This window comes from Urocampus carinirostris, chromosome 8 (assembly GCF_059441175.1).
Source record: "Urocampus carinirostris isolate Australia breed hairy pipefish chromosome 8, RoL_Ucar_1.0, whole genome shotgun sequence".
NCBI lineage: Eukaryota > Metazoa > Chordata > Actinopteri > Syngnathiformes > Syngnathidae > Urocampus > Urocampus carinirostris.
In genome coordinates this window covers 2619466-2644549 of record NC_142356.1, presented here as the reverse complement: position 1 = coordinate 2644549, position 25084 = coordinate 2619466, and the positions used below count along the sequence as shown (strand labels likewise).

Genomic DNA, 25084 nt, shown 5'->3' with positions numbered 1-25084 from the left:
GGTGCCCAATTGGCCCTGCCTGTGTGTGTCACGGTTGCCATGGCGCCCAATTGGCCCCACCTGTGTGTCTGTCACGGTTGCTGTGGTGCCCAATTGGCCCTGCCCGTGTGTGTCACGGTTGCCATGGCGCCCAATTGGCCCCGCCCGTGTGGCGCCAGCTGCGGCTCATTGCCAGATTGGCTTTCTGTCTTTTTAAGCGCAGTGCTCTCATTTTTCCTTTGTCAGCCTGTCAACAAACCTCTTCCCCGCAAGACGTGGATTCTGACTCGATCCTGTTTTCCTGTTGCTATTCCCTGTCCGGTATTGTTCCCGTTTATTTTTGTCCTTTTTAGTACCGGTTTCGAGTTTCCTGTCAATTTTCTTCCTATTTCTTATTCTCTCCAGTTTTCGTTCCCGACTTGTTTATTTTCGATATCCTGTTTCATTATCTATCCTGTCTGTCTGTCCCGTCCTGTCCGGTATCGACCCCATCTGTCCGATATCTGCTCGGGCAATCGGTATCGATCTCGTCGGTCTCTGGCTTCCTGTCTTTCCACGCCAGACCGCTGCCTAACGTGCATGACTCCCCATTTCCCGTAGAATAAAGGGCTTGTGTGAAAAACGTCACGCGTTTGGGTCCTGATCCTGTTCCGGTTCAGCCGTAATATTTGACAGAAGACGTCCAGGAAATATTCTCCCCGCTTTCCCCTCAAAAAAAACACTTTTCAAAACATTTCCTAATGAACATACAACTTTATTGGAATCCTATTTTCTCTGCCAAAAAATGTGACTGTTTTTTTTCCATTTTTTGTTTATGCTTCTTCCGTGACTTCCTTGTGTTGTTTATTTACTGTGTGTGAAAAGAAATGACAGGATCCGCCGCTGAGCCGCAATTCCCTTATAGCCCCTTAGGGGGCGCTGCATTAAGGTCCATCATCGTACGTGACTTTGTTACACAGCACTGAGTCATGTTCTGTACTTTCATGTTTTGTTCAGTTAGAGTTCCAACATACCCTACGTTGTTTTGCTTTCCTGTTTGTGTTTAGATGCTGCTGATGAGTATGCCTTCATTAAATTTCATGTTCTTGTCCAGGTCGATGCATCGCAGATACCCTGCGTGGGCCCCCTTTCATGTTCTGTTCAGTTAGAGCCATTTAGTGGTCCAAAAATTTCATGTTCTTGTCGTCTTGGCACTTTTGTTATTGTTCTGTCAATAGGTTGAGGACAAATCCTTCTTTCTGTTTTGTTCAGTTAGTTATTCTTCCACCAACATTCATTCTATCTTTCATGTTTTTGTCTGTTGGAGCCAGTTAGTGTTACAAATTGATGTATGTTTCTTCTTGGCACTTTTTGTTAGTGTTCTATTCACAGCTGACATCCTGCAGTATTTTCATGTTTTGTTCAGTTGGTTACTGTTCCAATACATCCTGCGTTCTCTTCATGTTTTGTCCAGTTAGAGCTAGCCAGTGTGCATGTTTTATACTTCTTGGACTTGCCGTTATGGTATTCTGTTTTTTTTCCGTGTTATCTTACTTTCATGTTTTGTTTAGTAGGAGCTAGTTGATGTAGGAACATACAGTTTGTTCAGTCCACATGTGACTGTATCTCCCTTGGATGTTTTGTTCAGTTAGAGCTCATTTATGATTTAATATGACCTCTCAATCCTTTCATGTTTTGTTCATGTACATCCAGTGTTGTAGAGGCTTGTGTTAAGGTGTGTTTAATGTATTTTATATTTATATATACTCTACCAAGATTATGAAAACATTTAAAAAAAACGAGTGAGGGTTCCAACGTCTCTTGCGTTGTTTTCTTTCATGTCTTGTTCAGAGTTAGTTTGCCAGATTTATATTGTTATGCGCCTGTGTGGGAAAGCCCGTTGTGTTGTCTAACTTTAATGTTATGTTCTGATGAGCTGGAACATCATGCCGCTGTTCTATACATGCGTTTCCTAGTGTTCACTCCCTTTCATGTTTTGTTCCGTTAGAACCCGGCCGTATTCCAACATATCTCACTTTCTTTCCTGTTTTGGTCAGTTAGTACCCGGCTGTATTCCAACATAGATCACTTTCTTTCTTGTTTTGGTTAGTTAGTACCCGGCGGTATTCCAACATATCTCACTTCCTTTCCTGTTTTGGTCAGTTAGTACCAGGCGGTAGTCCAACATAGATCACTTTCTTTCCTGTTTTGGTCAGTTAGTACCCGGCGGTATTCCAACATAGATCACTTTCTTTCCTGTTTTGGTCAGTTAGTACCCGGCGGTAGTCCAACATAGATCACTTTCTTTCCTGTTTTGGTCAGTTAGTACCCGGCGGTATTCCAACATAGATCACTTTCTTTCCTGTTTTGGTCAGTTAGTACCCGGCGGTAGTCCAACATAGATCACTTTCTTTCCTGTTTTGGTCAGTTAGTACCCGGCGGTATTCCAACATAGATCACTTTCTTTCCTGTTTTGGTTAGTTAGTACCCGGCCGTATTCCAACATAGATCACTTTCTTTCTTGTTTTGGTTAGTTAGTACCCGGCGGTATTCCAACATATCTCACTTTCTTTCCTGTTTTGGTCAGTTAGTACCAGGCGGTAGTCCAACATAGATCACTTTCTTTCCTGTTTTGGTCAGTTAGTACCCGGCGGTAGTCCAACATAGATCACTTTCTTTCCTGTTTTGGTTAGTTAGTACCCGGCTGTATTCCAATATAGCTCACTTTCTTTCCTGTTTTGGTCAGTCAGTAACCGGCTGTATTCCAATATATAGCTCACTTTCTTTCCTGTTTTGGTCAGTTAGTTTGTGTTCCTTCACGGCCTGCGTTTTTTTCTCTTTCACGTTCTGTTCAGTTTAGTTTTAGTAGCCGAGATCGCATCGGCGTAACTTTGATGTCCTTGAATTCTGGAAATCCTCGTTCGGTTTCTTTACACGATCCGACGCCGATTCCGGTTCTTCTTTTCTAAGATCTCGCTTGGTGTCGACATTGCCCGGATCCCGTTTTCCGTAGTGTGGGGGACAAAATGAAGCCCGGGGACCCGTGTTTGCCTCGCCAACTAAATCGACGGAATGCTTTTTTGTTTTCTATCCACTCGGAAAAGAAAAGGGAAAGAAAGAAACGCCGACGGATCGAGCCGAGAAGTCGATTTCAAAGAAAGAAATCGATGGAGAAAAAGGACAGAAACGAGACGGACGAACCCCGAAAAAACATGCAGAGCGGGTGAGACCCGGGTTCGGGAGACATAAATCCTAAAATTGTGGAAGACGCCAATCGAATATTCCCTTTTTTGTTCCTTTAGACTCCCGACCGGAAATTTCCATTCCCAGGTGGGCCCAACGCGTGGAACGTCCCCGTCGGAAACCTGAGATACGGGGACGGAACTGGATGTCTCCCGCCGCCCGATTTCATGAAGAGTGGTCGCCGTGGAGACGGGAGGACGCGGACTCGCCGGGTGGGCCCCGAAAAAGAAAACGAACGCGGGAGTCGTACCCCCGAGTGGACTCCCCCTCGTCCCTGAAGGTCCCCGATTTAGAACTCCGCAAACTCCTTGCCGCACTTCTCGTTGAAGGAAACGCGGACGTCCTCCTCCTCGTAGTCGTCGAAGTTGCTGGTGTCGCCCGGGCCTTTGAATTTGGGGACGAACGGAGCTTCCACCTGCCGGAGAAGACGGCAAACGCTGTCAAGTAGGCTTAAACGTATTTGCTCAAGGTGTGTATTTCTAATCACTTCCTTCTTAGTCTTCCTGTTTCTGTTTAAAGGTGTTGGTACTTTTCCAGAGGGATGGTCTTTTGTCTTTTGTCTCAACATACCGGTACTTTTCCATGTCTTGTGATCTCAATAAAACACACTTTGGAATTCCTGCGATTTTTTTGTTTAAGGTGCGAAGAATTGAATTGTTTTTAATCGTTATATCAAACATCGTATGCACTCCAAGGTAAACATCATGAAGACTTTAAAGAGGAAAAAACTGAAACGTGGATCAGGATAAATAGGCACAAAAATATTTAGGATTCGACTTACAATAAAAAGAGATACGATCTTTTTGGGTCGAAAAATATCCAGACATTGCTGTATTTTGTATCGTGTGCACCTTTTTCCGAGAACAGGACATTACTGTAGTGCTTCTTTCCACCACTACCGGCGTGTGGCGCTGTGAGAGCTCACCCAGCATCCACCCAGAAGAAGAAATCCGCTTCCTCTTCCTACTTTGTGTGTAAACATTTTATACTGTATCTCCAGCGCGCTAAGAACTTTGCCGTTTCTATTTAATATCTTGTGTGTCCGTTCAAAATTTCTTTTGAATGAAAGAGGAATAAGAGAGCTCCATGCGGTTGAGAAAATGGTCGGAACGCTTTTTTTCGGCCACTTGTTACCACCGAGGAAGAAGGCGCCTAACTCTTGAACTCTCGGGAGCCGGACTAGTAGATTAGAGTGAAAGAAAAAAATTAGAGAAAGAAATATGAGAAAGAACGGGAGAGAAAAGGAGAGAGTGCAGAAAGATGGAAAGGGAGAAAGAGAGAGAGATTGGGAGAAAAAAAAGAGAGAAAAAGAGAAATACAGAAATAGAGAGAGAGGGGAAAGAAAGGGAGAAAAGAAAAAGAGAAGGAAAGCAAAGAGGAGAGAAAGAAAGAAGGGTAGAAAGAGAGAAGGGGAAAGCAAGAGAGAGAGAAAAAAGAGAGAGAGAGAAAAGGAAAAAAAGGAAGAGATAGCAAAAGAAGGTAAAAAGACACAGAGAAAGAGAAAGAGACGGGGAGGGATATAGAGTAAGAGAAAAGGGAGGAGGGAAAGAGAGAGAAAGAAAGAGAATTCCAAAGAGAAATAGAAAGAGAGAAGGAAGAGAGAAGGGGAAAGCAAGAGAGAGAGAGAGAGGAGAGAGAAAAGAGAGAGAAAAGGAAAAAAGGAAGAGATAGCAAAAGAAGGTTTTTTCAAAGACAAAGAGGAGGAACAAAGAAAGAGAAAAAAGGGGGAAAAGAGAGAGAAAGAGAGTGAGAAAGAAATACAAGTACAGCGTCTTTGTGAGAGTAATCCTAAGAGAAATAGAAAGAGAGAAAGGGTGAAGAAGAGAAAGGAGAAGAACAAAAAGAGAGAACGGGAGAAAGAGAGAATGGGAAAGCAAGAGAGAGAGAGAAAGAGAGAGAGAGAAAGAGAGAGAGAGACAGGGGAAAGGTAGACAGGGGAAACAGAGAGACAGAGACGTGGGAAAGAGAGACGGGGAAAGAGAGAAAGAGAGAGAGAGAGAGAGAGAAATACTAGTACAGCGTTTGATAGAGGCACCTGGCTTTGGCAACATCAAGTGGACATATCTCAACCTGCAGCTTGTTTTTCTCTTGCGCTTCCCTCGGCATTGTCTCACGGGCCGGATTCAATCCCTTAGCGGACCTGATCTGGCCCGCGGGCCGCCTGCTTGTCACCCCCAACTTCAAGTATGTGTAATTGTGCTTAGTTAGAGTGCGGGCGAGGCCGGGACAGAAACAAGGGGACTTCCTTGCTTCTGCGCAGCAGGGACCGAGAATTACCGTAATTCTTATACTAAGACGAGACGAGTCTGAAATATTTCCCACTCTTCCTAAAACCTGGTGTGTGACTTTGAAGGAATCCGGTCTTACTTTCTTCTGGTAAACGGCGATCCAGTCGGTGGTGGAAAACCACTTGTGTCCCTTGATATCGTTGACCCCGTTCTTGAGGTTCCCGTAACGTTTGGTCAGATCCACCTGAGAAAAAAATTTCCGTCAGAAGAACGGGAAAAAAACGCCTCGGCGGATTCGGTTTTTACCTGGAGCAGGTTCCTCAGGAGATCCTTCAGGTCGGAGCTGAAGTGGGACGGGAAACGCACCTGAGAAGAATGAGTTTGTCACTCTAGAGTACGCGGGTTCCCCTGACGTTGTGTCCTAAATGCGATATTTTGAAGTCGAGTCGAAGGAGAACGAAGTTGAGTAAGTTGAGTTTGTCGAGAACCGGCTCCTTTGGCTCGGCTCGCTAAAAGGAACCGGCTCTTTCGGGTCCTAAACGGCTCTTCGGGTTGTTTTTGCTTCTTTCATCCCAACATGACCAAATATGATGTAAAATGATGCACAAAATGACTTAAAGCAAGGGAGATATAGAACAAAAAAGAAAAAAATACCAAAATGAAAAAGGAGTGAAAAGCTGAGAAAAAAAGAAACAAAAGGAAGAGGAAAAAAAGAAGGAAAAATTTAGAAAAAAGCCAGAAAAAAAAGAAAAGAAAGAAATGTGGGAAAAAGCAAGAGAAGGAAAAAAAGAGAGAGGGAGGGGAGAGAAAGACAGAATGTAAGAAAGAAAGAGAGAGAAAAGAGAGCAAGAGAAATGGAGAAAAAAATGAGAAAGAAAAACATGAAAAAGAAAGAAAAAAGAGTGAGGGAGAGAAAAAGAAATGGAGGATGAGAAAATGATAAAGACAGAGAGAGAGAAAGCAGAAAAGAGAAGAGAAAGAAAGAAAAAAAGAAATGGAGAGAGAGAGAGAGAGAGAAAAGGAGAGCAAGAAAAAGATCAGAGAAAGTCAGAGGAGAGGGAAAGAGAAAATGTAACAAATGGAGAACGATGAAGAGATAGAGGGAGAGAAAGCAGAAAAGAGAAGAGAAAGAAAGAAAAAAAGAAATGGAGAGAGAGAGAGCGAGAGAAAAGGAGAGCGAGAAAAAGATCAGAAAAAGTCAGAGGGAAAGAGAAAATGTAACAAATAGAGAACGATGAAGAGATAGAGGGAGAGGAAGAGAAAGAGAGAAGAAAAAGGAAGAGGGAGTTTAAACAGTGCGAGAGAAGTCGCAAGACAGAGAGAAAGAGAAGGAAAAATAGAAAAAAAGAGGGAGAGAGAAAAATAATGAAAGGCAAAGCAAACGGAGTGAGGAAGAGAAAAAGAAAGGGAGAATGATTGCCGTCGCTCACTGTTGTTTCAAGCCTTGCTCACCGACTTTGTGTGAACGCTCAGACCCGTAAGGAAACTGTTTCCTTCTTTAGCCGTTCATGTCGGCCACTGAATGTTTTTGGAACATAAATAGGAATCAAAACAGACAAGAATATTCCATTTATGGCTTAAATCACTTATACAGTATTTCTTATTTTGCTGTAAATAAAAATATCTTGTTAAATGATACAACTTAACATTCAAATTCCTTTGCTCCTCTGTCTATGTATATATTCCAAAAAAACTTCACTATCCCAAAAGATTTTGCTCTCCTTAATATATCTCCTGTCAAAAGTAGAATTAGGAAAATGCTACACAAATGATTTTGTAAAAAACCTCACGAGATTCTGAGAGCCTGATGCGCTTACCTTTGGCGCAGACGGAGTAGGGCTTGCACTTTTTGCATAGCTCCACCCATCCCTCCAACTCACCCAATCAAATCACTTGAAGTTATTTTCCGGTCTTTTGCCGTGTTTACAGTTTGTTCTGTGGATTTCATCATAAGGTATCTGAACACAGATTATAGAGTGAGCTTTTATAGAAAGGATTCTTTCGCGTTGTACAGCCAAAACGAGTTCTTTTTGTGCGACACCTTGACTGTATAAATCAGCTAGGACCTTGACTCGGCCTCTTGGCTGAGAGCAAGTGTCTCGGCCACTTGGCATTGTAGCGTATTATGATTTGGCCGATAACAGATAATGGATCATTGATAAAGAATATAGAACAATAAACCTTACAAAATACCCCCCACCCCCTTTCGCTTTTAATATCGGTGAACGGAGTGTTTTAGCCCCTAACTATGCCTCCGAAGAAGGCCGGTGCAAGAGCAAAGTTGCTACAGCTGAAAAAGAAGAGTAGTGCGTACAACTATTGCATTTAAGAAAGAAATGATAGCTTAATATAAAAGAGGTGTGCGAGTTTCCGATCTTGCCTGCGCCTTCTGCTGACCACCACAAAGGTAAGAAATCCTATTTATAATTATTTTCTTTATCTTTTTTTTTTACACGTTCGTGTTAGCGTAATCTTTCGTAAGATTATGCTAACGCGGACGTACGATTAGCCTGGGTTAGCTTTATGAGTCGAGGTAAACATTCAGGGTGTTGGAACTGAGCCCAAAATTGAGCCCCCTTTCCAATGAAGCGCTAGCCACTTGTGGTGCTAAATGACGTGTAAACGACCTGATTTTTTTATTTTTACACGTTCATGTTAGCGTCATTGTTAGGTTTAAGTCCCCAACATTTTTAATAAAACGCTCTGAAATAAAAGAAGACGTACAGAATCGGTCATTTTATTAATCATTATAATGAGAGCGGCGGAGACCGGGCTGTTACAAATCTCCTCCTCACTCTGAAGAAATCCCCGATCCCTTCCTTCTAATTATTAAGGTTCTTGGTGAAAAACAACTTGAGTTATGGCATGCACAGATTATTCCAGGTCAGGGTGCACCCACTGGAATGTGAGACAGACTGAACAAAAAACAACTCATGGCCTTGAAGAACAGTTTACGGCTGAAAACTATACAAAAAGGGCTGAGAACACTTATAGCATATTAATGTCAACTGTAGGATAAATATATGTATTTAATTCCAACAGTAATCTCTCGTACGGAAGATGACGCTAACGCGAACGTACGATTAGCCTGGGTTAGCTTCATGTTTACGTTCATGGTAAACATTCAGGGAACGGATTAAAACGATTGACATTCTCTTTAATGGGAAAAATGATTTCGGTGATTGAACAAATAGGTTCTCGAACAGGGTTCTGGAACGGATTATGGTCGAGAACCCAGGTTCCACTGTATCTGAACAGGATCGATGGCTCAAGTTTTGAACCAGATGGAGATAAATTTGCATGCGATTCAATTTGAGCCATAGGTACTCATAGAAAGAGCTATTTTTGGCTCGCGAGCCATACGTTCCAGACCCCTGGTATATGGTATAGTATACGTCATATATAAAGAAATATGACGAGACGGCGTTGTTTATATTAACGGGTCATTAATAACAATAATGTCGAATGGTCTTTATGGGCCGGATATGATTACACGGCGGGCCGGACGTGGCCCGCAGGCCGGGTGTTTGACACACGTGGTTTAAAATATAGAAGAACAGATAGGTACTATTAAACCTTATGGCACCTCACCAGCAACAGATTCATCTGACACTTGAAGACCAAAAACCAAAGAAGCAGGAGACTAAATAATACGAACTCCATCAATCCAAATCCACACGATAACGATAGAAGAAAGCCGTAGCCTAGTGGTGTGGCTAGAGAAGGAAAAAAGGTCAAAAAATATGCATAAGATGCCTGAATGACAAGACTCAGCAGTTGAAGGCAGGTGATGCTAAAGGACGAAGTAGAAGTTAACATTAAAATAGAAACTAGTGGCAAACCATAGCCTGCAGCCAAGTGGCTGACATGAACGGCTAAAGAAGGAAACAGTGGAAAAAAAGCAGAAGATGCCCGAATCATCGAACTTAGCGATGTTCGCTTGCATGACCAGCTGTGAAGACGAGTGACACTGAAGGATAAAGCAGGAGCTTTCAACTATAGTGTCGAACCATAGCCTGCAGTTAAGTGGCTGACATGAACAGCTAAAGAAGGAAACAGTGGAAAAAAAGCAGAAGATGCCCGAGTCATTAACCTTAGCGCTGTTCGCTTGCATGACCAGATGTGAAGGCGAGTGACACTGAAGGATAAAGCAGAAGCTTCCAACTATATTGTCAAACCATAGCCTGCAGTTAAGTGGCTGACATGAACAGCTAAAGAAGGAAACAGTGGAAAAAAAGCAGAAGATGCCCGAGTCATTAACCTTAGCGCTGTTCGCTTGCATGACCAGATGTGAAGGCGAGTGACACTGAAGGATAAAGCAGAAGCTTCCAACTATATTGTCAAACCATAGCCTGCAGCCAAGTGGCTGAGATGAACGGCTAAAGAAGGAAACAGTGGAAAAAAGCAGAAGATGCCTGAATCATTAAACTTAGTGCTGTTCGCTTGCATGACCAGATGTGAAGGCGAGTGACACTGAAGGATAAAGCAGAAGCTTCCAACTATATTGTCAAACCATAGCCTGCAGTTAAGTGGCTGAGATGAACGGCTAAAGAAGGAAACAGTGGAAAAAAAAGCAGAAGATGCCCGAATCATCGAACTAAGCGCTGTTCGCTTGCATGACCAGCTGTGAAGACGAGTGACACTGAAAGATAAAGCAGGGGTTTCCAACTATAGTGTCAAACCATAGCTTGCAGCCAAGTGGCTGACATGAACGGCTAAAGAAGGAAACAGTGGAAAAAAAGTAGAAGATGCCTGAATCATTAAACTTAGCGCTGTTCGCTTGCATGACCAGCTGTGAAGACGAGTATCACTGAAGGATAAAGCAGGAGCTTCCAACAATACAGTAGTGGCGAACCATAGCCTGCAGCCAAGCCGCTAACATGAACAGCTAAAGAAGGAAACAGTGGAAAAAAAAGTAGACCATCACATTTGGGGCTCAGCTGTGCCTAACAACAAATATCTAAATCTTAAATGATAGTTATTGCAATTTTTTCGTATTATTCAAATCGCTAAATAACAAAACATTTTGCCACCACTAGGGGTCGCCGTACAATCCAAAATGTCTGCCGTACCTTCCCCGAAACGATCTTCTCGTAGATCTGAATGGGCTGGTCGGCAAAGAAAGGAGGGTAGCCGGCCGCCATCTCGTAGACCAGTACGCCCAGTGCCCACCAGTCCACCGCTTTGTTATATCCCTAAAAGAGCGAGCAAAATCCAAACGGATTCCGTTCCACCTGTACGGCTGTACTGTATGAGAGCGTTTACCTTGCTGAGGATGATTTCAGGGGCCAAATATTCAGGGGTGCCACACAGTGTCCAGGTCCTGCCCTTGACACGTTTAGCAAAGCCAAAATCGGTCACCTGAGCGGGAAGAAAAAAAAAACAAATCCATCTTGGCAACGTTGCTAAATTTCGCCCCATGCTGCCCCAGTCTGATTCCGAGATTAGAATTCATGCTCCCGTCTCGATGACTGTAATGCCCTACTCTCCGGTCCCCCGAAGTGCGAAATCAAGAGCCTTCAGCTAGTACAAAATACGTTTAACTAAGACAAGAAAGTTTGATCACATGACCCCGATTTGAGCTCACCTGACAAAGGTAAAGATAAAAATAGGAAGCGAGAGAAGGACAAAAAGAGAGGGGAGAGAAAGACAGACTGTAAGAAAGAAAGAGAGCAACAAATAAATTGAGAGAAAAAGAGAGCAAGAGGAATGGAGAAAAAAGAAGAAAAAAATGAAAGAGAAAGAAAAAAGAGCAAGGGAGAGAAAAAGAAATGGAGAGTGAGAAAATGATAAAGACAGAGAGAGAGAGAAAGCAGAAAAGAGAAGAGAAAGAAAGAAAAAAAGAAAGACACATACAGAGATAAAAAAGAGAGCAAAGAAGAGATGTCAAGAGGGGAAGAGAAAAGGAAACAAATAGAGAGAGACAAAAAGAGAGAGGAAGTGAAAGAGGAAGAGAAAAGAGAAAGGAAGATAAACAGAGGGAGGGTAAAGCGTGCGAGAGAAGTAGGAAGACAGAAAAAAAGAGAGAGAGAGAAATATAATGAAAAACAAAGAAAAAAGAGCGAGGAAGAGAAAAAGAAAGGTAGAGAAAAAAAGATAAAGACAAAGAGAGCGGGGTAAAGAGAGAGAGAGAAAACAGAAAAGGAAAGAGAAAGAAAAAAAGCAAGACACAGAAAGAGAGAAAAGAGGAGATCAGAGTAAATCAGAAGAAAATAGAAAAGGAAACAAATAAAGAAAGAAGAAGAGAGAGAAGGAGAGAAGGAGGAAGAAAGAAGAGAACGGAAGATAAACAGAGAGGGTAAAGAGCGCGAGAGAAGTAGCAACACAGAGAAAAGGAGAGAAAGAAAAATGGAAAAAAGAGGGAGAGAGAGAAAAATAATAAAAGACAAAGAAAACAGAGTGAGGAAGAGAAAAAGAAAGGGAGAATGAGAAAATGATAAAGAGAGAGAGAGAAAGCAGAGAAGAGAAAGAGAAAGACAAAAAGAAAGACACTGACAGAGATAAAAAAGAGAGCAAGAAAGAGATGTCAAGAGGAAAGGGGAAAAGGAAACAAATAGAGAAAGACAAAAAGAGACAGGAAGAGAAAGAGGAAGAGAGAGGAGAAAGGAAGATAAACAGAGAGGGTGAAGAGTGCGAGACAAGTAGCAACACAGAGGGAAGGAGAGAAAGAGATGGAAAAAAAGAGGGAGAGAGAAATATAATGAAAGACAAAGAAAAAGGAGCGAGGAAGAGAAAAAGAAAGAGAGATAAAAAAAGACAAAGACAAAGAGTGGGGTAAAGAGGAAGAGAGAAAACAGAAAAGGGAAGAGAAAGAAAAAAGTAAGACACAGCAAGAGAGAAAAAGGAGATCAAGAAAATCAGAGGGAAATAGAAAAGGAAACAAATAGAGAAAGACGAAGAGAGAGATGGAGAGAAAGAGGAAGAGAGAACAGAATCATTTCTGATAAACAGAGAGAGGATAAAGAGTGTGAGAAAAGTAGCAACACAGAGAAAAGGAGAGAAAGAGAAATGGAAAAAAGAGGGAGAGAGAAAAATAATGAAAGAGAAAGAAAAATGATAAAGACATAGAGAGAAAGAAAGCAGAAAAGAGAAGAGAAAGAAAGAAAAAAGCAAGACACAGCAAGACAGAAAAAAGGAGAACAAGAAAATCAGAGGGAAATAGAAAAGGAAACATAGAGAAAGATGAAGAGAGAGAGAGGGAGAGAAAGGGGAAGAGAGAACACAGAGAAAAAGAGAGAAAGAGAAATGGAAAAAAAGAGGGAGAGAAAAAAATAATAAAAGAGAAAGAAAAAAGAGGAAGAGAAAAAGAAAGGGAGAAAGAGAAAATGATAAAGACAGAGAGAGAGAGAGAGAAAGAAAGCAGAAAAGAGAAGAGAAAGAAAGAAAGAAAAAGGAAAGACACAGAAAGACAAAAAAAAGGAGAGCAAGGAAGAGAGCAGGGAAAGTTGGAGGGAAATAGAAGAGGAAACAAATAGAGAAAGACAAAAAGAGAGAGGGAGAGAAAGAGGAAGAGAGAAGAGAAAGGAAGATAAATAGAGAGAGTGCAAGAGAAGTGGCACGACAGAGAAAAAGAGAGAAAGAAAAAAAAACAGACGGAGAGAGAGAGAGAGCAAATGAAAGAGATACAGCTCCAGTTGCTTTGGGAGTAGCTCCTGGGTTTGGCGCCCCCAAGTGGGCCTATTTAAAACAGCAGCTCGTTTTCCTCTCGGAACGTCAAAAAAGGCGGAGCTAAGAAACGTAGAGTCCCGATTGGCCGAGCCGCCTTTACCTGGATGTAGCCCTGTTGGTCGATCAGGAGGTTCTCGGGTTTCAGGTCTCGGTAGATCAGGTCCAAAGCGTGCAGGTACTCGAAGGTCAGGACTATCTGGGCCGCGTAGAACCGAGCGTGAGGCTCGCTGACAAAACAAGGGAGACAAAGTCAGACTTCGACACGGCCCCCCCAAGATCATGGGCTTCTCTCTGCCCGGTCTGGAGAAATATTTTCTCTTTTTCTCTCTTTTGATTCTTTTCTCTCTTCCTCTTTCTTACTTTCTCCCTAATATTCTTATTCTCTCTCTCTTTCTTTCTATTTTTCCATCTCACTCTCTTCCTCTCTCTCTGTTTCCATCCCTCTCTCTCTCTAACTTTCTTTCTATCACTTACTCTCTCTATAGCTCTCTCTCTTTCTGACTTTCTTTTTTTCTCTTTCCATCTCTTTCCCTCTCTCCATCTCCCTCTCTGTCTCTCTCTCTCTCTCTACTTATCTCTCTCTCTTTCTTACCTTCTCTCTATCACTCTTACCTTCTCTATACCTCTCTCTTTCTGGCATTCTCCTTTTCTCTTTCCATCTCTCTCTTTTTCTCTCTCTCCCTAAATCTTTATTTTTATCTCTCTCTCCAGTTCTCTCCCTCTCTCTCTTTTTTGTTCTCTCACTCTTTCCCACTCTCCCCCTCTCTCTCTTTTTATTGTTCTCTCCCTCTTTCTTACTTTGTCTCTATCATTCTTATTCTCTCCATACTTTCTTCTTTCTGGATTTCTCTTTTCATCCCTCTCTCCCTCTTTCTTAATTTCTTTCTATCACTTACTTTATCCATACCTCTCTCGCTTTCTGACTTTCTATTTTTCTCTTTCCATCTCTTTCTCTCCCTCTCTTTATTGTTCTTTCTCTCTCCCTCTCGTTCTCTGTCTCTCCCTCTCGTTCTCTGTCTCTCCCTCTCTCTCTCTTTCTTACCTCCCCTCTATCACTCCTACTCTCTCTATAACTCTCTCTCTTTCTGGCGTTCTCTTTTTCTCTTTCAATCTCTCTCTTTTACTTTCTGGCCCTCTATCTCTCTCTCTCCAGTAATCTCTCTTTCTCTCTCTCTTTTTTGTTCTCTCTCTTTCTCGCTCTTTCCCTGTCTCTCTCTCTCTCTCTTTTCCTATTACTATCTTTCTTTACCGATGGCTTTCTCTATTCCTCTCTCTTTTTCCTGTCTTTTTCTCTTTTTCGTCTCTCTCTCTCTCTTTCTCGTCCGCCCCCTCGATAATGTTTTTCCTACCATACGGCCACTAAGATAATAGGAGTTGGACACCCCAGCTCTGTAACGATACCTTGTCACTTTTAGCCATTCTATTCTTCTCTTTTGACCTATTTATCCTGGAGTGACATTTTCCTCTAATCTGGTTGTAAACAATGTACACGTTTTCCAAGCACTTTTCAACCCTTGAGAACGCAACAAGCATTTTCACGGATTTCAAGCACCTGCACGAACCCCCTGTAGAGACAAAGAAGAGTTTGCAAAAGTGGTTTGGGACGCTCACCTGAATCTGCCGATTCTCCGGAGATGCGAGAACATCTCTCCACCGGGGACGTACTCCATCACCATGTAGAGGTTGCTGTTGTCCTGGACACATATTAGATCATGGATTTTTTGAAGTTAACTATTCTAATAAATGCAAAAAGTCCAACCATTTTTATCATCAACTACTAAAACAAAGGAAAAAAGGATCTTACGAGATGGTGCCCGCAGCTTTTCCATTTTAGTTCTTAGATAGATAGATAGATAGATAGATAGATAGATAGATAGATAGATAGATAGATAGATAGATAGATAGATAGATAGATAGATAGATAGATAGATAGATAGATAGATAGATAGATAGATAGATGTCTAGATAGATATAGATAGATGTCTAGTTAGATGTCTAGTTGGATGTCTAGATGGATGTATAGATAGATAGATAGATAGATAGATAGATAGATAGATAGATAGATAGATAGATAGATAGATAGATAGATAGATAGATAGATAGTCAGATAGATGTCTAGTTAGATAGATAGATGTCTAGATAGATATAGATAGATGTCTAGTTAGATGTCTAGATGGATGTATAGATAGATAGATAGATAGATAGATAGATAGATAGATAGATGCCATAGATAGATAGATAGATAGATAGATAGATAGATAGATAGATAGATAGATAGATAGATAGATAGACAGATACCATGGATAGATAGATATAGACACTCGTTGTTTTGTTTTTTTTTTTTTTTTTTTTTATCTGTCATGATGACATGTATATTTTTGGTTTTGGATTTTATCAAATACACTTCCACCAAAAATGTGACTTATACTGCAGCTGCAACTTGTGTTTTTTCCTTCCCACTCGTGCATTGAGCGCAAGGAATATTTTGCAACAAGCTTGCACACTGCACAATACACAAAGAGGTAAGTATTAGTTTCAGGAGCGAGCAGCAGCAAGTCAACTGCAGGAGAGAGAGTGGGAAAGGTGAGAGGAGAGAGAGTGGGAAAGGTGAGATGGCACAACATTCATTTGGACAGGTAACTTAAAATTAGTTTTACCTGGTTATATCAGTATCAGAAATTATTTTCCCCCCATTTTATTAACACTCCACTTATTGAAACATGAATTGTTTGTACATGATTCAATTGTTTGTTTGTTTGTAAATGATTCAAATTGAATCTTTTCTTCCGGCGCCGTCACGAATGGCAGCCACTCCAGCAGCTCCCGTGTTATTTTCGATTGTTCTCTATTGTTCTCAGCTCAGGGATGCTGCTGGAAATGTGAATTTCCCTTCGGGGATGAACAAAGTATCTATCTATCTATCTATCTATCTACCATAGTTAGATAAATAGACTATTTTCAGGTGCAGGAAGGTTGACAAAATTATGTAGATATAGATAGATAGTTGTCTAGATAGATGTCTAGATGTCTACATAGATAGATAGATATAGATAGATAGATAGATAGATAGATAGATAGATAGATAGATAGATAGATAGATAGATAGATAGATAGATAGATAGATAGATAGATAGATAGATAGATAGATAGATAGATAGATAGATAGATAGATAGATAGATAGATAGATAGATAGATAGATGTTTAGATAGAGGTCTAGATAGATGTCTAGTTAGAAAGATAAATAAACGTCTCGATGGCTAGATAGATGTCTAGGTAGGTAGGTAGCTAGATAGATGTCTAGATAAATGGATATTTAGATACATAGATAGATAGATGTCTAGATAGATAGGTAGGTAGGTAGGTAGGTAGGTAGGTAGGTAGGTAGGTAGGTAGATGTCTAGATAGATACATAGATGGATGTCTAGATAGATGTCTAGATAAATGGATGTCTAGATAGATTGATAGATGTCTAGATAGATGTCTAGATAGATTGATAGATGTCTAGATAGATGTCTAGATAGATGGGTAGGTAGGTAGATGTCTAGATAGATAGATGTCTAGATAGATAGGTAGGTAGGTAGATGTCTAGATAGATAGATGTCTAGATGGATACATAGATAGATGTCTAGATAGATAGATGTCTAGATAGATGTCTAGTTAGATGTCTAGATAAATGGATGTCTAGATAGATAGATGTCTAGATAGATGTCTAGTTATATAGCTAGATAGATAGATGCCTGGATAAATGGATGTCTAGATAGATTGATAGATGTCTAGATAGATGTCTAGATAGATAGGTAGGTAGGTAGATGTCTAGATAGATAGATGTCTAGACAGATAGATGTCTAGATAAATGGATGTCTAGACAGATAGATAGATGTCTAGATAGATAGGTAAGTAGGTAGGTAGGTAGGTAGATAGATGTTTAGATAGATAGATACATGTCTAAATAAACATATAGATAGATGTCTAGATAGATAGGTAAGTAGGTAGGTAGGTAGATAGATGTTTAGATAGATGTTTAGATAGATAGATACATGTCTAAATAAACATATAGATAGATGTCTAAATAGATAGATAGATGGATAGATATTCTTTTAAACCTTCCTTATATCGCCATTTTGGTATTTCCTTCACAAATCTCCATTTCTTAACAAATTGAATGTACCCTCAGCTGTTGTAGTTCTCCAAATTTGCCGCTAGAGGCCACTCTCCACGATAAACTACTCGACTACAACGGTGCCAGTCCAGTCCAATAGCAACTCCAATTTCGCCGTGCGTCTTATTTCACGTGATTTCTTCGTTTCTTGAAGCGCAGACGGCCTCCTGGGATAAGGTTTACCGTCGGGATCAAGGCGCAGGGCATTTAAGGTGGATCCAAGGGACTTAAGTGGATCAAGCAAGCACGAGGGGAGGACACATTTCACCTGGGAGAGCGCCACCTGCCCACACTTTTCCGTCTCACCTTGAAGGAATACTCCAAGCGCACCAGGAAAGGAAAGTTGACCGCCTGCAGGATCCGCTTCTCGTTCAGCGTGTGCTCGATCTGCTTCAGTTTGACCACCTGCATGGGCAACAGAAATAGAATCTTGTCGGGGGACCTTGGAGGTATACACGCGTGCCAGAACATGCACAATATCTAGACATATTTTATCGTGATATTCCAATTATTTTCCGAGATAAAGCAACAGGAGGCCGGCCGAACAAAAACATGCAGTAAGCAGCCAGGGTAACTGGGAACCAACAACAAAAAACCGTTACGACGACAACAACAAACCAAGCCGAGTATGTATAAATAGACATGGAAGGCTCGTTGGCTGTTAACAGGGGCAAACTGGGACCAATCGGCAGGAAAACATGAGGCCGGCCGAACAAAAACATGCAGTAAGCAGCCAGGGTAACTGGGAACCAACAACAAAAAACAGTGACGACAACAACAACGAACCAGGCCGAGTATGTACAGTACAAATAGACATGGAAGGCTAGTTGGCTGTTCACAGGGGCAAACTGGGACTAATCGGCGGGAAAACATGAGGCCGGCCGAACAAAAGCATGCAGTAAGCAGCCAGGGTAACTGGGAACCAACAACAAAAAACAGTGACGACAACAACAACGAACCAAGCCGAGTATGTACAGTACAAATAGACATGGAAGGCTAGTTGGCTGTTAACAGGGGCAAACTGGGACCAATCGGCGGGAAAACATGAGGCCGGCCGAACAAAAACATGCAGTAAGCAGCCAGGGTAACTGGGAACCAACAAACAAAAAACCGACCCAGATATGTACAAATAAACATGGAAGGCTAGTTGGCTGCTAACAGGGCAAACTGGGACAGATCGGCAGGAAAACGACGCCACCCCAACGAAAACATGCAGTAAGCAGCCAGGGTAACTGGAAATCAACAACAAAAAACTGAAAAGACGACAATCGTGAACCAAGCCAGGTATAAACAAATAGACATGGAAGGCTAGTTGGCTGCTGATAGGGCAAACTGGGACAGATCGGCGAGAAAACGGCGCCGCCCCAACGAAAACATGCAGTAAGCAGCCAGGGTAACTGGAAATCAACAACAAAAAACTGAAAAGACGACAATCGTGAACCAAGCCAGGTATAAACAAATAGACATGGAAGGCTAGTTGGCTGCTGACAGGGCAAACTGGGACAGATCGGCAGGAAAACGGCGCCACCCCAACGAAAACATGCAGTAAGCAGCCAGGGTAACTAGGAACCAACAACAAAAAGCGCATAAGACGACAACAAACACCAGCCGAGCTGGGAATATACCAATGGACACGACAGGATAGCCAACTGCTGAAGAGAGCTAACCGGGAAAAACTTCCCACAATGCTTTTCTCACTCTTTGTTTATAATCTTGTGTTCTGTAAATACTTAGCAAGTAGGCGATATCATAGTGAATCTGTACTGTATTTTTTTGTTATTGATGATAAATGGAGAAGCAAAAACAGGATAACCATGGAAGCGAAGCTTGCAATTATCAAGATGGTTTGCAGTGATGCTAAAGGGGAAAGTAAAAACGTGCCATCCAGGGAAAGGAAGCCTGCGATTATCAAGAGTGCTTGCAACCATGATAATTGTGGAAACCGAGATTGCTATCATCAGAAAATACAACGGAGACACACGATTGGTTACCCTTTCGAAGGACTATGGCCGTAACCGCTCAACGATCGGGGCTATTAATAAAAATAATAAACCAATCGAATCCTTTAAGGACAAGACGGTCATCGCAGGCAGGAATTTAATGAGTTTGAAATGAGTTCCATTTATTTCATCTGCTGCCCCCTCCTATTCCTGCATCCACCCGCTACTCCGCTGTACCAGGCCAGACACGGTAAAGGAGTTCCTGGCAAAGTTCTGGAAGAAGACGGACCTTCTGCTTGCTGAGGATCTTCATGGCGTAGTGTTGTCCGCTTTCTCGATGCCTCACCAGCATGACGCGGCCGAAGGAGCCCGTCCCCAACGTCTTCAACCTCTCAAAGTCGTCCAGGCGAGAAGTGTTCTGCCACGTGAGAAAAATGAGAATGCTTTCTTTTCTTTGAAACGGACTTTTGGCACTCGACACGTTTTAGGATTAGCAAAGTTACAAAGAAAATGCCATTTTTAACATTAGATAACCTTTGAACGAAATATGCAAAACCCCCCTGATTTGGGACTACTTATAACATTTGTCTTCGGGTCGAAATGACCCGCTACTGAGTCAACCTCCCCATACTGAATGTTTTAACTTGAAACTTTATGACTTTTCCAAGATTGGCCCCGATGAAAAAAATCAAATGCTGTTTTATTCAGATTCAGATTCAGATCTACTTTATTGTCATTCTAGTACACGTGTATACAGAACGAAATGTCGATACATCTGACCCGCACAGTTTCCTCGAATGAACAGATATAAGTAAAAGTTGTATTGTATTATGGCTACGTATAGTATTTTACCATAGTGCCGATAGTGCAAGAAGAGTAGCTAACCAGATGTGCAAAATGGGCATTCAGGTTAACAAGTCAGGTAAACAGTAACATTAACACTTTAACAATAACGCTGTAAGTACAATAGTGCAGAGAGCAAATGTGCAAGGAGTGGCAAGCTATAAAGAACTGCCAGTAGTGCAAAAAGTCAGATTAGCAGCCGTTTAGATTTAGGTTAACTATATGTTAGATTGACCATTTAACAGTCTAATGGCCAGGGGGACTAGACTACTGCGGAACCTGGTGGTCCTGCACCGCACACTGCAGTACCTCTTCCCAGAGGCTAGCAGAGTGAACAGTCCATGATGGGGGTGAGAGGGGTCCCCGATAATGTTCTTAGCATGGGATAGGCAGCGCTTCTGGCCAATGTCCTGAATGGAGGGAAGTGTAGTCCCGATTATTTTCTCTGCTGTCCTCGTTACCCTCCTCACGCTACCCCAGTCGGTAGCGCTGCAGCCTCCACACCACACAGAGATACAGCTGGTCAGGATACTCTCTATGGTGCCCCTGTAGAATGTGATGAGGGAGGGTGGGGGCAGGTGGGCTCTCCTCATCCTCCGCAGGAAGTACAGGCGCTGCTGTGCCCTCTTAACCAGTGATGCAGTGTTCACGGACCAGGTGAGTTTGTTAGTAATGTGCACCCCTAGGAACTTGATACTGCTGACAACCTCCACAGCCTTGTTGTTGATGCAAAGTGGGGCACGGTTGGGCTGGTTTTTCCTAAAGTCGACAATGATCTCTTTAGTTTTGTCGACATTCAGGACCAGGCTGTTGTCCCTGCACCAGGCCACCAACTGCTCCACCTCCTCTCTGTAGGCCAGGTCGTTGTCGTCCCTGATGAGGCCCACCACTGTTGTGTCGTCAGCATACTTCACGATGTGGTTTGTGGCGGACCTAGGGGCGCAGTCGTGTGTCATCAAGGTGAACAGCAAGGGGCTCAGGACACAGCCTTGGGGGGAGCCCGTGCTGAGGTAGATGACATCTGAGATGTTCTGACCTATCCTATATCACACTTCCATGCAAACTGTACAAAATAATTTACAATGATGGTCTTCAACCTCCCCAAAATGAACGTTTTGACTTGAAACTTTAGGACTTTTCCAAGATTGGCCACGATGGAAAAAAATCAAATGTTGTTTTATATCACACTTCCATCTAAACCGTACAAAATAATGGTCTTTGGGTCAAAATGACCCGCTACTGAGTCAATCTCCCTAAAATGAATGTTTTAACTTGGAACTTTAGGACTTTTCCAAGATTGGCCCCGATGGAAAAAAATCTAATGCTGTTTTGTATCACACTTCCATAAAAACTGTACATAAAAATATACAATGATGGTCTTTGGGTCAAAATGACCCGCTACCGAGTCAACCTCCCCAAAATGAAAGTGTTAACTTGAAACTTTAGGACTTTTCAAAGACATAGAAATCATTGTACTCGAATAATTCAGGTGCATTGTGGGACAAAATCCAAAGTTTGATAAAGGGTCCGTTTTTTTTCTCACCTGTTCGGGGTTTTCCCACTTCTTTAGGAAGTCTTCTTTGGCTTTAGCAAGGAATTCCTTGACTGCAAAAGAAAACAAAAACATTCTGCTATATGACGGGAAAATTGTCTCCATTCTCTCTATTCGAGCAAGGATTCATCCATTACCCATAATACTTGAACAGGTTTAAGTCCCAAACTGTCTCCTATCGGTCTATGGCTGAACTACCTCCCACGATGCCTACTTCTTTCTCCGTTCGGTTCATAATATTGTGTAACAAACTTTCATTCATTCGCTACGGCTTCCGAGAATTCCAGTGATCCTTCACCGAGAAGCTGAACATGATAACCATGGAAACAAAGCATGCGATTATCAAGAAATACAAAGACAGAACACAAGTGTCATGATTACTGATGCGAGGCACCTGTACCCGCTCCTTGGGTGCCAACTGCCTCGGATTCTGATTGGCTCCCGGTCACTATTTAAACCCCCGTCTTTCTGTCACCGGTTGTCAGTCCGTCTGCGAAGCTCAGCTTACGCTAGGCAAGCTTTTTGACCCTGACTCTCTCCTGTTCTGGTTCCCGTCTGTTTCCCGGCTCCGACCCCTTTTCTGATCTCGACCACATTTTTTGCTCTCCTGTCCCGGCTACTGACCTGTTTTTTCCCGTTCTCGACACCGCCATCGCTCGCCACGGAAATACCACTTCCACGTCCGAGCAACTTGCGATCTACGGATCATGTGTACTATCCTTTCCCTTCTTCCCAATAAAACTAAGAGAAACGCACGCAAGTGGGTCCTGTCTCCGTTCTGGTCCTGACAACAGGACAAGCATTCTTCCGTATTTAAAAACACAGCGGCAGTTGTGGTTTATTGAAGTATTGGTTACATAGTAACAAAACGTGTTTGTTTTTCAGCTTCCTCCAACTTGCGAACCTTCGATTCTTTCATCTTCAATTCTCTTAGGGCTGCTCCGTTTCCATGTCGTCATGCGTAGCGTAAAAATCGACAGACCGCGGCAGAAATACAATAGGAGGGAAAATGAGTTTTTGGATTGAATTGTTATTTGGGGGTGACAACTCTGTTCCTCCTCCGGTAGCACAATAACTTTCAAATTGCTAGTTAGCATCCATGAATACTTCCGCTAACAATGCACGTCACGCCTTCTCTAATGGCAATCAAACAAGTGAGGCTTAAAAGTCACAGGAGATTGCCTACTTGTTGAAAATGTGAACGATCAGACAAAAAACAACAAAAACGGAGGCGGGCACCCAACTCTATGGCCACCGAGCCGGTCAAGGCCAGCCGGTCGGGGCCAGCTGGTTGGGGCGCATTGCACAATTGGACGCCCCCTTAGCCAATCATAGTTTGTGAAACCGGGGATTTTCCCCCACGCCAGCTAGCAGGCGCTCAGACGTGAAATCGGAATCTGATTGGCTCAAAGAACAGCTTTATTGACGCTGATGTAAGGCCTCAGGGCCTGCAGAACTGATTGTGAAGGCCTCCAGGTAGAAACCTGACCCTGGCAACAAGTAATGGCTGAAATATGAGTAGTTAAATCGTTATATATGAAAGCACACATCTGGAAGCAGCGCAACCGGGGAAAAGCAATATAAGAGAGCTGACAATTCGGAGTTTTATATAATTAGCATTACGTGAGTCAGATCTGTTTGGGGCCAGTAGAGATGGCTTTGCAGGCCCTGACAGCCCACCTCGGATACAGGAAGACCAAGTATCATAAGCAACACCGAATTTACTGCAAGTAGGAAAAACACTAAAAAAGCTGCTAAAATAATTGTCGATTTTTTCGGGGTGAATAAAATAAACTTGTTTTCTCACATTATCTTGGTTTTTATTCTACAAAGTTTGTCTAGCAGTGAGTAAATAGGCGCTGAGCTGGCTGAGGTTGACAGGTATAAAAGCCAATCCTCGACAGTAGTGAAGGATTTTATACATTTGACTATAAAAGATTTTATACGATTGAATACAAGTTACATTTATTGAGTGCAAGGAAGATTTCCACTGAGCGGGCTTCAGGTCACGCTGATCCGAATGCGCAATGTTTTGTCTAGTTCTGTTGATAACAGGACTCTGACGCAGGATGGCAGGCATTGTTTGGAGAAGTTGTTTTGGTTCATTCCAGACTGGGGTTGGGTAGGGTTACTTTAACTGTGCCGGCTCCTCCCATGGGCGTGCCAGGGAAGCCCCCACGAGGGCTCGATCATCTCGGGGAAGAGCGCCGCGATGTCTGGATTACAGGGTTGGGTAGGGTTACCTTAACTGGATTACTTTCAATTACTTTTGGATTACTCCAATACCAAATATGCTATTAAAAGACAAAATAAACTAAATATGAATAAAATGACTCCATTTTGTGCAGGCTTGGGGAGTAACGGAATACATGGAACGGCAAAAATGATGTTGGCAAGCTGTCTGGATTTCTTTTCATTTTGTTTCTTTCGCATTTCAACTTAGTTTTGCCGGAGATCAAAGAGATCAAAGCCAGGAGAGAAAGCTTACCACGTGTTGTGAGTCATCATTTTATTCATATTCAGTTTCTTTTGTCTTTTATTAGCATATTTGCTATTGGAGTCATCCAAAAGTAATTAAAAGTAATCCAGTTCAAGTAACCCTACCCAACCCTGTAATCCAGACATCGCGGCGCTCTTCCCCGAGATGATGGAGCCCTCGTGGGGGCTTCCCTGGCACGCCCATGGGAGGAGCCGGCACACCATTGGGAGTTAAGAAAAAGCTAAAGGACTTGAGAAGAAGGCTTCCCAGAGACTCCGACGACACTAATTCGGCCATATTGGACGAAGTACACTTAGTTAAACTGCTAATGAAATTCAATCTGCCCCCGTGTGGAAATGCCGGGTCTCTTCATTTTTCCCTCAAGAAACGAGCGCGCATTGTTAGGTGAATGTAGCTTGTGTTTGGTTAATGGAGTCAGATAACTCATTCGAACAATTTGGTAAACGCTACATTTTAATATTTCATTCCTAACAGTAATAAACGTTAAATACATGAAATAAGCCAGGCTTTTGCGGCCCTCCCCCAATCAGCTGTCAGCTTTCATCTCGCCCACGCTCCTCATGTTGGATACTGACGTTTCGGCAGGCGGTTCGCCATGGGTGAACCCGGGCTAATTCTACCCCGTTTTTGGTTCTTTGTACGGCCACCAGGTGACGCTCAGGTGTAAAAATAAAATGTACTCACCGCTCTCCATCTCGCCACCTTTCCTGGCCGTGGGCGCGTTGCCCATAATGGCGAGCGGGCAGTCGACGAGGAACCCCCCCCCACACCCCCTCCTAAGACCGCCGCCCCCCTCCAGAGAAATAAATAAAACCAAATGGCGTCCGCGTTGCTGATGTAATAAACTCCCTCCTCCTTAAAAAAAAAGAAAATAAAAACACCTCCAACGGGTGTTTAATGTCAGTCTTAAATCAGTCTTGCCCCCCCACCACGTCCGAGAAGATGAGCTGGATGACGGAACTCCAACTCGATGAATGTCCCGCCCATTTTGA

General features: G+C 42.6%; 1 protein-coding gene across 1 annotated transcript; it reads right to left on the bottom strand.

Moving 5' to 3' along the window:
- Positions 1–712: 712 nt before the first annotated feature.
- LOC148360483 (cAMP-dependent protein kinase catalytic subunit alpha) lies at positions 713–25084 on the bottom strand. Its single transcript, XM_088341326.1, has 11 exons — positions 24777–25084; positions 21584–21645; positions 19487–19615; positions 17564–17662; positions 14709–14791; positions 13198–13324; positions 10695–10790; positions 10502–10624; positions 5736–5795; positions 5569–5673; positions 713–3616 (listed from the first exon to the last, which is right to left on the bottom strand). The coding sequence occupies exons 1-11, from the start codon at positions 24820–24822 to the stop codon at positions 3491–3493; spliced, it is 1056 nt and encodes a 351-aa protein (XP_088197452.1). The 5' UTR covers positions 24823–25084; the 3' UTR covers positions 713–3490.